Raw genomic sequence first — 13,325 nt, 5'->3', positions numbered from 1 at the left:
ATCAGGTAATCTCATTACAAAATTGCATTTTTCACTCAATCAATTGACGCTCACTGGCTGCATTCCTCTGCAGCTCAAGAGGCAGATCGATGAGGAAGCAGTGTTCGTTGGCTTCGTGGAGGGGGAGATTGATTTCCAGCCCACCTACAAATACGACACCGGTTCCGACACGTGGGATACGAGGTAATGTCAAATGAGCTGTACTTTACAACACTTAACGTAGGGCTGGCTGATTAATCAATATATTTGATTAATCCAATTTTTGTGTCAGTATGATTTTTTATTTTATTTTTTCAATAAAAACATTAAAAATTCAAGTGTCTTCTGTAGTTGAAAGAGCATCCATTGTTGCACGTTTAAAATGTTTTATTAAACCTTTTTAAGGATTGTGTTTGAAGGGCTATTTTCCTCTAAGAGGAAACACTTTCATTTTCACATTATATCTAAAGAAAACTATTTATTTCTATTATTTCTGTGGAAGTTGATCCATGTTAGTAGTTGGTTTCAGGAGAAATAAAGCATATCCTGGAAGCATATCCCCAAAACAAAACTTGATTTTTAAACAATGTCATTTGCCATTTATTTTTATTGAAGGGGAAAAATCGATTGAAATCACAAATCTGATTGTTGTGGGAAAACCTTTTATTTTGTAAAATTTATTTATTTATTTATTGGTTTATTTGTTTTAAGGTCATATCGCCCATCCCTAACTCAATCTACCTGCCCCTGTAATTTCTTTGACTGAATTAAAGACTCAAGAGTTAAAATGTGTTGTTTGGGCATTTAGTGAAAAATGTCGTGTGCCTGCGTGGTGCGACCGTATCCTGTGGCGAGGGAAGGACATCAGTCAGCAGCATTACCAGAGTCACATGACACTGAAGACCAGTGACCACAAACCTGTCAGTTCCCTGCTCATCGTTGGGGTAAGTAGCTTCTGTTTTGCAGTCATCCTGCAAAATAGTCATACCAGCGACAACTTCGCCCCCCTCGCTCATTGTGGGTGTTTTTTAGACTGAACAGTAACTGTCACACTTTTTAAGTATGTCCGCCAAGTATAATACCTCTGGTGGGGGTGGGGTGGAGTTACTGTTGTTTTAAATAAAATTAAAAAAAAATACTTTGTTGACTTCTACAAATATTTATGGATGGTGTAACAGATTCTTTTTTTTTTTTTTTTTTTTTTTTTGTCATCATGAATATGTTAATACTTCTAAATTGAATGACCCGCTTTGTTTTCCGGTTATGTTATGTTGCAGTTACCTACAGGAACATAGTTTAAAATCAAATCAAAAAGAATAACTTTGAATGGACAAACATTTGTATAATCAAAGTTTTGTGCTGTTGTTGTTTTTGTATGATTACTTTCATTAATAGCAGAGGAAGTTTACCAACTGCTTCATTGGCCTTGGTGGAGGTCACCGCTCTAGTAACACATTCACTGCCATTGACGGCTTTAGAAGTCAAATATCCATGTTAACTGGGAAGGCTGGCAGTGAATGAGTTAAGTGGCATATTGATCTTCCTTTTGAAACTTGAATATAATTCTATCACAGTGATTCTCAAAGGGTGGTACACAGGCTCCCTCTAGTGGTATGCAAAGAATCACTGAATTAAATGTACCAACTGTGCATCATGTTACAGTGGCTTAAACTTGTTTTAAACACAGTAAAATACATGTTAAGTGCCATATAGTTGCATTTAATATTTTAGAACTGCTTGTTTTCAAAAAAATTTTTGGGTATATTTAAGCGCAGCGGCACGGTGTATGATTGGTTAGAGCATCTGCCTCACAGTTCTGAGGACCTGGGTTCAATCCCCCGCCCCGCCTGTGTGGAGTTTGCATGTTCTCCCCGTACCTGCGTGGGTTTTCTCCGGGCACTCTGGTTTCCTCCCACATCCCAAAAACGTGCATGGTAGTTAATTAACAACTCTAAAATTGCCCGTAGGTGTGAATGGGAGTGCGAATGGTTGTTTGTTTGTAAGTGCCCTGCGATTGGCTGGCAACCAGTTCAGGGTGTACCCCGCCTCCTGCCCGATGATAGCTGGGATAGGCTCCAGCACGGCCGCGACCCTAATGAGAAGCGGCGGCTCAGAAAATGGATGGATGGATGCATATTTAAGAGCAGTTTTAATGTTCAAACTGCATAATGTTCCAGTGGCTAACAATTAATCGCTGAATCAACAACTAATCGATTATCATATTAATCGACAAGTATTCTGATAATCGATTGTTTAGAGACATTGTTTAACTAAACTCTAATTTCAGCCCCTCAATAGTAAATATTCTGAGATGTCTGTGGTCCTCCATGAAAGCAGACTATCTTTCTGTTCGATCAAAATAAAACATTTGCCAACATCTGCTTTTACTTAGTAAAACAATGATCAACATTTTTGCTTATTTTCTGACGTTACCAACCCAACCAGTTGCTGAATCATAATCACTTTGTGCATTTTCTGCACTATCAGTTTTAAATAATGTCCTGTATTTGAATAAACAGATGGAAATTAAGTTTTTTTTTTAGTCAGATTAATCGGAAAAGTAATCAGCAGATGAACCGATTATTAAAATGATCGTTAGTTACAGCCCTAGTGGCTTACGATATTATTAAATGTACAGCGGGATGTCAATTTAACAGACTAATGGGGGAGAGGCAGTTTGTTAAAGCCATACAGTGGGTATGGAAAGTATTCAGACCCCCTTAAATTTTTCACTCTCAGTTATCCATCCATCCAATTTCTTCACCACTTCTCTTCACAAGGGTCGCGGGCATGCTGGAGCCTATCCCAGCTATCATCGGGCAGGAGGCGGGGTGCACCCTGAACTGGTTGCCAGCCAATCGCAGGGCACATATAAACAAACAACCATTCGCACTCACATTCACACATTTAGAGTCTTCAATTAACCTACCATGCCTGTTTTTGGGATGTGGGAGGAAACCGGAGCGCCTGGAGAAAAACCCATGGAATTTGGTATTTTAGCAAGAAACACAAAGTGGATGCACACCCACGGGCCACATAAAATGACGTGCCGGGCCGGATCTGGCCACCGGGCCACCAGTTTGACACCAGTGGTGTAGTGGTACACCCGCCTGAATTTGGTGCGGGCAGCGTGGGTTCGGTTCCCACTCAGGGACGGTGTGAATGTGAGTGGGAATGGTTGCCCGTGTCTATATTTGCCCTGCGACTGACTGGCAACCAGTTCAGGGTCTTGTCCGCCTTTCGCTCGAAATCAGCTGGGAAAGGCTCCAGTGCCCCGTGACCCTGAACAGGATAAGCGGTGTTGAGAATGGATAGATGGATAGACTTGGGCAGCACGGTAGCCGACTGGTTAGCACACCTGCCAACGATGCCCAACCCTCACGCTGATAGACAACGTAAGTAGCTTATAATAACGCGAGTACATGTGCAATCATGTGGCATTAATAGAACCATGCCAAATTGTGTTGACGCACATTGCATATTAACAGTGGCACACAACAAATGTTAATGTTTGCAGCCTGCTTCTGCAGACATGGGAGAGCGCTGGGAAAAAAAAAAAAAAAGTGTTCCCACAGAAGAAACAATGGGAGACAGCCGAAGCCTCAATGGATGACATTGTTGATAAAGGGCCGAAAGGTTTGGCAGTGTGAAGTTATTTTAGTTTTTTAAAGTCTGACAAGAAACACTAGCATGCATCCCACTATCACCAAATAACAAACAAATTGCATTAACAAACAAATTGCATCACATGCTACCATAAGCACAGTTGACAATAAGGGATTCAAGTGGATGATTAAAGTAATGGACCCTCATTACCAACTGTGTGGGTGTAAATTAGAATTGGAAAACATGAAAGCTTTTGCATGGTCAGATTATCATTTTATTTGTCTTATACAGTTGTATCATGTTCCATATCATATTCAACTTTTGACAGAAAATAAATATTTAAATCAAAAGATTAAAACCCAGCCCTATCTGTGCATTGTTGGAATGTCCATGCCAAATTGATATTTTCATTATATGATTGATCTATTCTTTGAAGCATTAATATTAATGTATGCAATTGCAATACCTTGCTTTTAGTAAGGTTAGTACACACTACAGTCATAGCCAGAAATGCCATTTTACAAATGGCATAATAATTTCATTCGGTGCTTCGGTTTTCGGCCTTGCATTCCTCCTTTTCGGTTTTTGGTTATGGCCAAGAAATAAAATTTCAGTGAATCACTAAATAAAATGTTTGAGAAACACTGTTCTAGAAGAAGGAGATGATGAATTGGATAACATTATGCAAATGCTAAGTATTATTATCAAAATTAATAGTACTGTATAATGTTTAATTGTAATTTCGTCATTGTATCCTGTGTACAGATCAAGAGAGTTAATGCGGAATCCTACAAGAAAACCTTTGAAGAGATTGTTCGCAATTTAGACAAAATGGAAAACGAGTGCATTCCATCTGTAACCTTGTCCAAACGAGAGGTAAAGTTAGATTTCCCCCTCCCCGAATACATCAAGCACAACAGATGATCAGAAGGTGTGTTTTTCATGACGATGACAGCCGTTCTCTCTCTGTGTCTCATGCTCTCGGTCTCTTGTCTCTTTCGCTCTCTTGCTCTCTCTCTCTCTCTCTTAGTTCCACTTTGAGAATGTGAAGTACATGGAGCACCAAGCCAGGACGCTGAGTCTCGTCAACGACGGCCAGGTGCCGTGTCAGTTTGAATTCATCCGGAAGCCAAACGAGGCCACGTACTGCAAGCCTTGGCTCACCGCCAATCCCCCCAAAGGGTTCATCGCTCAGGGTAAGCTGCCCTTGATGTGACTTGACTTCTAAAGACATTACAAATTGCATAATGGAGCTGTATTGTTTTTTTACCATGTATGAACTTGACTGAAGGCAGTGGCGGAGTCAGAAAATAGTTAGGGTGAGACCAGAGGTCATTATAGGGTCCCTCATAACACATAATGTGTATAAAATAGAAATCTATAAAATAAAGGAATAATTAAAGCACCTACACACGATAAGGCTGCATTGTTTAAAAATAAGTCTTCCTGTGTTTACACGAGGGATCTTTTTAATTCATTGAGCATTCTGCCCTGTGCTCTTGCAGTCATCTTTACAGAACGGCCACTCCTCGGAAGAGAAACAACTGCTGAACTTTCTCCATTTGTAAACAATATGTCTAACTGTGGACTGATGATCATCAATACTTTTAGAGATACTTGTGTAACCTTTTCCAGCTTTATACAAGTCAACAATTCTTAATCGTATGTCTTCTGAGAGCTCTTTAGAGCGAGGCATGGTACACATAAGGCAATGCTTCTTGACAAGAGGCAATTCCAAACTGGTGTTTTTTTTGGTGGCCAGATTAGCTTTAAGACACACCTAAAATCTTGGCTCATTGATTGGACTCCAGGGTCCTCATGTACAAAAGGTGCGTACGCACAAAAACGTGGCGTCCGTTCTTTTTCACGGCAAAGTTCAGATGTATTAAGAGTGACATGATGTTGGAAATGTGCGGTGCTCACGCCAACTGCATGGCTGGCGGACGCACATTTCTGCAGCTTTTGGTGCTTTGGCGACACTTAGAGGTGATGCTGGGAAACCGTTCTCATAAATCTGCACACCAAAAACACGAATAATTAGCACTGATGAACAATTCATGCGCGGCAACATTTGATTTCAACAATGCAATTGAGGCAATGACTGAGAATTGATCTGTTAACCAGTGTATTTAATGAACCACTGAGGACACTTTTATTAATTGATCAAGGTGATCATTTATGCCGCCTATTGCCCTCACAATCGCTTCGTGACTCCAGCACATGTACATGTTCAAATGAGGTAAATTCAAAGGACTCTTTTTTCAGTCCATCGGTTGCACATGATTAAAATGTGTTTAAATTGACATAATTTACCCCTCTTCTCCTAAAATAAAAACATGATTTTTTTTGTCAGTGTGCGTGTCCTCTCCTGTCTATCCATCCATCCATCCATTTTCTGAGCCACTTCTCCTCACTAGGGTCGCGGGCGTGCTGGAGCCCATCCCAGCTATCATCAGGCAGGAGGCGGGGTACACCCTGAACTGGTTGCCAGCCAATCGCAGGGCACATACAAACAAACAACCATTCGCACTCACATTCACACCTACGGGCAATTTAGAGTTGTCAATTAACCTACCACGCATGTTTTTGGGATGTGGGAGGAAACCAGATTTCACGGAGAAAACCCACGCAGGCACAGGGGAGAACATGCAAACTCCACACAGGCGGGGCCGGGGATTGAACCACGGTCCTCAGAACTGTGAGGCAGACGCTCTAACCAGTCGGCCACCGTGCCACCTACTCTCCTATGTATTAAAATAATAAATTGAATAATCAAAAAGGAGTCATAGTTTGTGATATCCTCTTTGATATGCGGATGTGCTTCTATTTGAATTCAAAAGATTTATTACAAATACCACACAACTACATTTACGCATAACCTTTATTTCACAGGGCTAAGTGTAGGTTACTGTATGAACACATTTATTATGAGTTCTAAAAAATACATTATATTAACCTTGTGGGGTGATCATAGTCAGCCATGTCCTCCCATCACCTCTGAGAGAGCAGCGTCACCCATGATCGCAGCGATTCTCTCCTCGAACGGGGTGAGGCCCTGCGCGCCGGTTCCTCCGCCTGTTTTGGGCACACTTTGGCGGTGGGCAGCTGTCCTCCGCTTCACATCCACCTTAATGTTTGACCACTTCCTTTTTAGTTCAGCGTATGCGCGCTATTCTGTCTCCACAGCATTGACAGCCGCACACCCGCTGTCCCATTCACTCCTCTTTCGCGTGTTGTTAACGGCGTAGGACAGCGTGCCAAAGAGGATTTTCTTGCATGCCTCCACTTCATTGAGCAACTTCACATTCAGAAAAATTATTTTTCTTCATTACGTTGCTCATTTAACTTTTTTTCTGATCATGCAGAGATCGGCATCTCAGGTGCAGGGTTCATTTAAATATGATTTGCATATTCAAATGTGGGTGTGGACAGGGAGGAGTCGGCTACTCCAACATCTGCGCTCATTTCCACTTTGATTGGAATGTACGAAGGAAATGTGCTTGGATTCATGAGTACGCGGAGTTTCATACATCTGAATATTTTTGTGCGTACGACGTTTTCTGGATTTGAGCGTACGCCATGTTTTAGGAGGAAATCCGCGCATGTCTTTGTACATGAGGCCCCAGGACTGTTTAGTTCTTGGAGAATCCATAGCCTAGAAGTTCACTTACATTTTCATCCCCATCCTGTGAACATTTACATTATTTTCAATGAAAATACGAAAACATATAATGGTTTGTGTGCTATTAGTTTAAGCTATTTTTTTTTGTTCTTGTAATTTAGATGATAAGACCACATTTTATGACCAATGTATGCAGAAATTTAAGAAATTCCAAAGGGTTTACATAATTTTTCCTCCTAGTGTAGGCTGGCCACCATGTCATAACCAGATCTGTCCCTGACTCTCCTTGCATCAATTCTAGACGCTTCTGTGGACATTGACCTTGAGGTTTTCGTGAACCGCGCCACAGCGCCTGAGTTAAATTCTGGCAAGCAAGATATCGAAGACATCTTGGTCCTCCACCTAGAGCGCGGCAAAGATTACTTCATCTCTGTGACGGGAAGCTACCTGCCCAGTTGCTACGGCACCCCCATCCATGTATTGTGTCGGCTAAGGGAGCCCATCCAGGACATGGCTCAGGAGACCCTCCGTCAACTGGTGGGTGACTTTTATTTATTATTATTTTTTTTCAAGCTTGTAGATATTTGGGATTTAAATCTGGGCTCCGGCCTTCCTGTGTGCAGTTTGCATGTTCTTCCCTGTGCTTACGTGGGTTTTCTCCGGATACGCCAGCTACCTCCCCTGTTTCAAAAACATGCATGTTAGATTCATCACCTGGGGCCTGGATGCCATTTGCGGCCCACAGTCCGTATTTTAGCGGCCCGCAGTCCGTATTTTAGCGGCCCATGGCATATACTAAAATTATTTGACTTGGCCTCTGTGATTTGCCTGTATTGTACTACTTACTTGCTAGACTGAGTGGCGTTGGATGAGAAGCGAAGAAGTAGTTCGTTCTCATCTCTCTATTCCTTGTTTTCCACCAATCACCTATCACTAAATTAGGAACAAAATTCTATCATAACCACTGATGACTAAGATAATGGTACCGTTGAGTCTGTTTTGATTAAAGGTGCCGTAATTTTCCACACTAACTTTTTCTAGTGTTTGGGATGTAATGTTGTCTCTGTGGTGCGTCAGTAAACGTGAACTATGAATTAAAATCGTCCACACATTCCTGAGTTACAGACATTTTTCTCCTGGGAGCTCTTAAATTAGATCATTCGAATTTTCTCGAGCTTATCTGCGTCACTAGCGGAGATCTCTGCCTTCCCTTTCTGCTCCCGAGCAAGCACTGTCAACATAACAAACGTGTGCTCGCACAAGTGACAGTCGTAGCCAAATTCAGACAAACCGGATACAAAACCGGGCGAAACAGAAGTAGCTGTCAAAGAGGCCTTTTCTGGACACTCGTATGACAAAACCAAGGTGTTTATTTTTTTTAATGAAATTGACAGTTTTATACTCAGTCCATGTAAGAGAATCACTCCATGAAGGTCTAAATAGCCAAAATATGGGACCTTTACACTGCTTCTGTTTGTGCTGAACCAACAGATGGCGACGTCCGTGAATGAAAACACAGGAAGCATCGAAAAGCCTCTCGACATCCCGAAAGAACTCTGGATGATGGTGGATCACTTGTTTCGCAATGCAATCAAACAGGTCCGATAATGTTATTATAAAGCATTCATTTTGAAACCTTTTTGGTTTTGTCTGCTTTGCCATGACTGAGAAAAGCTGTTAGCTAAAGAAGTGATTGTTGCCTTTACAGGAAGACATATTTCAGCAACCTGGACTCCGGAGCGAATTTGCTGAAATACGGGACTGCCTTGACACTGGCATGGCGGATTCTCTCTGTATCCTTTAATAGGGGTATCAAAGTCAATTACATCATGGGCCACATCGTAGTTAGGATTTACCTCAAAGGTCTGTTAAGAATGTTAAAACCATGTAAATGCATTCACCTCATATAATTTACGTATAGACAATTACTCCTTCAATTGATTGTTACATTACATTGTCACATACCACCTGCTATTCATGAGGGATAGGGACTGAGCCTCACCACGTATCGTGTAAATCTGCAAATAATTGACGCTCCCATTAAAGAAGTTCAATTGGCGGCAAAGCACTTAGACAGAGAGGAAATTACTGTAATTTTTTTTTTTTTATCACTGTTCAATTCCGGTCCAAAATCAGCCTGTGATAGATCTTAGAAATACAATGGGGGCTGCTGCGTGTGAACGAAAAAAAATTCTCGATCTAAGACGGTCCGAATACTACGTGAAAATTTACATTCCATTTTATTAGATTGTAAATCCATCTGTCAACAGGATGAGGTTGGGGGGGCATGGGAGCGAAATGTTTGTTGGGTGGTGGGAGCTGACTGACACTAGCTAGCACAGAATGACCCTTACATTCATGGAGTGCCAAATGTGTGTCAACCGGGGTGCCGGTGACAGAAGCGCAGCCTGGTACCAAATGGCCCGCAGACCGCTACCACACTCCTGTTTGATTTTTATTTTGAAACGATCCATCCTTGACATTGTAATGATGTGTAGCTGGCAGTAACCACTCAGTAGCAGAGGCCTTGCTTCTCTTCCTGGATGCCCTTCCAGAGCCGGTCATTCCCTACGCTTTCTACCAGCAGTGCCTCGAATGTTGCTCCGATGCGATTCAGTGTGAGAAGGTACTATCTCCCGGACTGTCTGCCTTCTGTGATTTAGAAATTCTTGACTTTGGTTGTAATAAATCTGAGGTGTTTTTTTCTCCCTCAACTGTTTTCAAGGTCATTTCCATGCTACCTCAGTGCCACCGAAATGTTTTTAATTATCTAACTGCCTTTCTGCGGGAGCTGCTGAAACATTCTGCGAGCAATCGATTAGATGTTACCATCGTAGGTAAGACAATAATGAAACATTTTTAGTCAGTTTGTTTTTTCTGATTACAGAGCAACTTCTCTGGTGGATCTCGGTTACATTTGATTTTTGCCACAGGAAACTACCTGCCACAGTGTTTTTAAATAAATAAAAAAATGTAATCAAAATTAAATTACTTTTTTTAATACACAAAAACTGATATTTTCCAAGCCCAAACTGTTAAGATATTTTTAAATTCAGAAATAAATTCTAATTCAATTAAAAGTTTTTAAACAAATAAAATAATCTGTTGCGGGTTCAAACTACCACAATATTTAAAATGGAATATTTAATTTTAAAAAATCATAACGTGGTTTTTAAAATGACATAAAATGTGTTCCAGGGTCAAACTCAATACAGTGGACCCCTGCTATTCGCAGTGGATAGGGACCACTACAGGGGATAGGGGATATTGAAAATCTGCGGATAATTGATGGGATTATAAATGCATTAAATTCTAGTTATTTAGTTTGTATTTTAAAAAGAAATACTCAAAAACGTCTTTGAAGAAGCAGGAATAAACCACCAATATACGTTTTTGGGGTTACCTCCCCATAAAAAATAAAAAACATTTTTTATAATAAATTATTTTAAAAAAAAATTAGGAGAAAAATGAGAAAAAAAGGGGGGGAAATGCGAATAGGTGACTCCGCACGTGCCAAACCGCCAGTATGTGTAGGTCCACTGTATTTGTAAATAAATAATATGACAATAACTACATATAATAATAATCACAGACACGGTGAGCGACTGGTTAGCGTGTCTGCCTCACAGTTCTGAGGACCTGGGTTCAAGTCTGGCCTCGCCTGTGTGGCGTTAGCATGTTCTCCCTGTGCCTGCATGGGTTTTATCCGGGTACTCAGGTTTCCTCCCACATCTCAAAAACATGCCTGGTAGGTTAATTGAAGACTCTAAATTGCCTGTAGATGTGAATGTGAGGGCGAATGGTTGTTGATGTGTGCCCTGCGTTTGGCTGGCGACCAGTTCGGGGTGTACACTCTCTCTCGCCCAGTGTCAGCTGGGATAGGCTCCAGCACGCCCGCGACCCTAGTGAGGATAAGCGGTACGGTAGATGAATGAATGGGGTAAAAAACAAATCTGTTCTAGGGTAAAAGTGTCAAATGTTTTTAAATTTCATATGAAGTTTCCCAAATTCTCACATTTTCACAGTAAAACATTTCTTAACCGATTTAAACCATTCCAACTTCAAACTGTTCAACTCTTTCAAGACATATATGGAACTATTTTTCAGATCCCACAATTTCCCACATTCCCAAAAGTCCCACATTTTCCCAGTAAAATTCCCAAATGAAGAGTTTACCTCCTCCTACCACATTTCTTGACTGATTCAAACCATTCCAACTCCATGTCTCACATTCTACATTTCGAAATGTAATTATACAGCGTTTCAGGTAAGCGGGACATATTTTGCCAAACCAATTTTTTCTAGTATTTGGGATGTAATATTGGTTCTCTGGTGCCTCAGTAAACAAGTGAAATACGAACTAAAATCGTCCACGCATTCCTGAATTCCGGATGTTTTTCTGCCGAGAAGCCTGAAATCAGATCATTCGAATTTCTCAAGCTTATCGACAGTCCCCTCCAAAAGTATTGGAGCGGCAAGGTCAATTCCCTTGTTTTTGTTGTATACTGAAGACATTTGGGTTTCAGATCAAAAGATGAATATGAAACAAAAGTTTTTATTTCATGGTATTTACATCTAGATGTGTTAAAAAAAACTCAGGACAGAGCACCTTTTGTTTGAACCCACTTTTCAAGTGAGCAAAAGTATTAAAATGTGACTGATGGGTGTTTGTAGTTGCTCAAGTGTTGCCTTTTAAATTATCTTAAATGTTAAATAATGCTTGTTTTTGCCTTTGGGTTTCACCTGTGAAAACTGCATTTGCTGTAAAGCAAACATGAAGACCACAGAGCTGTCTATGGGAGAAAAGCACAAACACTATTGCACAAACATTGCGCATAGCTAATACAACTATTTGGAATGTCCTGAAAAAGAGAAACTACTGGTGTACTGAGCGACAGCCATCGAACAGGTCGGCCAAGGGTATCAACAGCAGTTGATGACAGAAACACTGTGAGAGCTGTGAAGGAACACCTAAAGACAACAGTCAGTGAAATCACTGCCAAGCTCCACAGGGCAGGGGTGAAGGTATCACCTTCCACCAATCCACTGTTCGAAGAAGACTTCAAGAGAAGAAATATGCAGGCCATACCACAAGATGCAAACCACTCGTCAACAAAAAGAATTGGAAGGCCAGATTGCATTTTGCACTTTTATACAAAGTCCATGTGAGAGAGTCAGTCTACGGAGTTCTAGATTGCTAATATACGGGACCTTTAAGTGTTCGTTGTATTGTATAGTTGTATTCTCTCGTTCAGTGGTTCTCAAACTTTTCACACCAATTACAGCACAGTTTGAACAGTACAATTTGCTTAAGTGTGGGAATTTTTGTTTTGTTTTGATATAATTAAAATCTATTGCACCTATAAAAAATGCAAATTGTAAGAATAAATACAAATGTACTGAACTTAAAAGTTAAATGCAACTAAACTGTACTTAGTGATTTTTATTTATTTTTTATTTTTATTTTTTTCATTTTTTGCGTACAACTAGAGGCAACCCACGTATTACGTATATCACTGAGAATCGCTGTTTTAGTTCATCATATTTGTCGTAATGAACTTGTATCTCCATCTGCAGCCACCATCTTTGCCTCAATGTTCCTGCGGTCGCCAACCAAGCAGGACCTTGCGGAGAAGAGGAAGGCACGGGAGTTCTTTCAGCACTTCTTAGGCCAGGCCTCACCCTAGACAGAGGACCACGTGTAAATAAAACACTAAAAGAAGAAAGCTATTGTCCTATATTTGAAATAAACTGTTAATAATTTTGCATATTTTTTGGAGTAGTCTTCAGACACATTAAAAAAGGTGTTGTATACAGTAAATATGAAAGACTATATGATATGTTTGCAATCTGTGGATTTTGTTTCTTGTTGAGCGTCTTTTTATTTAAAATATATATATTTTAATGTTTCTGATCGACAATATAATTGTTTTTTACATAAAAAGTTGTTGGAAAAGTACTGTTTCTTTTTATTCTTGGCACATTAAACCCTGTATATCTTATCTTGGTGTTATCGGTGACAAAACAAAATTAGTTTAGTATTAGTGTGATCTCTACTGTAAATGTTTTAATAAATTGCATATCTTGTGACGAACAAACATTTTTTTGATTAAAAAAT

At 40.4% G+C, this 13,325-nt stretch overlaps 1 protein-coding gene across 1 annotated transcript in view; it reads left to right on the top strand.

Annotated features, from left to right (window-relative positions):
- Window positions 1–13,274, top strand: part of inpp5b (inositol polyphosphate-5-phosphatase B) — a 34,025-nt gene extending 20,751 nt beyond the window's left edge. Inside the window, 11 exon segments of the mRNA XM_061674162.1 lie at window positions 1–5; window positions 74–183; window positions 788–923; window positions 4,351–4,461; window positions 4,616–4,781; window positions 7,509–7,744; window positions 8,699–8,806; window positions 8,916–9,000; window positions 9,706–9,833; window positions 9,933–10,044; window positions 12,785–13,274. The exon segment at window positions 1–5 is cut by the window's left edge and continues 107 nt beyond it. Coding sequence (XP_061530146.1) covers window positions 1–5; window positions 74–183; window positions 788–923; window positions 4,351–4,461; window positions 4,616–4,781; window positions 7,509–7,744; window positions 8,699–8,806; window positions 8,916–9,000; window positions 9,706–9,833; window positions 9,933–10,044; window positions 12,785–12,894 — 1,307 coding nt within the window. The 3' untranslated portion in view covers window positions 12,895–13,274.
- Window positions 13,275–13,325: the final 51 nt, after the last annotated feature.

The sequence above is a fragment of the Phycodurus eques genome, chromosome 4 (assembly GCF_024500275.1).
Source record: "Phycodurus eques isolate BA_2022a chromosome 4, UOR_Pequ_1.1, whole genome shotgun sequence".
NCBI lineage: Eukaryota > Metazoa > Chordata > Actinopteri > Syngnathiformes > Syngnathidae > Phycodurus > Phycodurus eques.
This window is presented reverse-complemented; position numbering and strand designations above follow the sequence as displayed.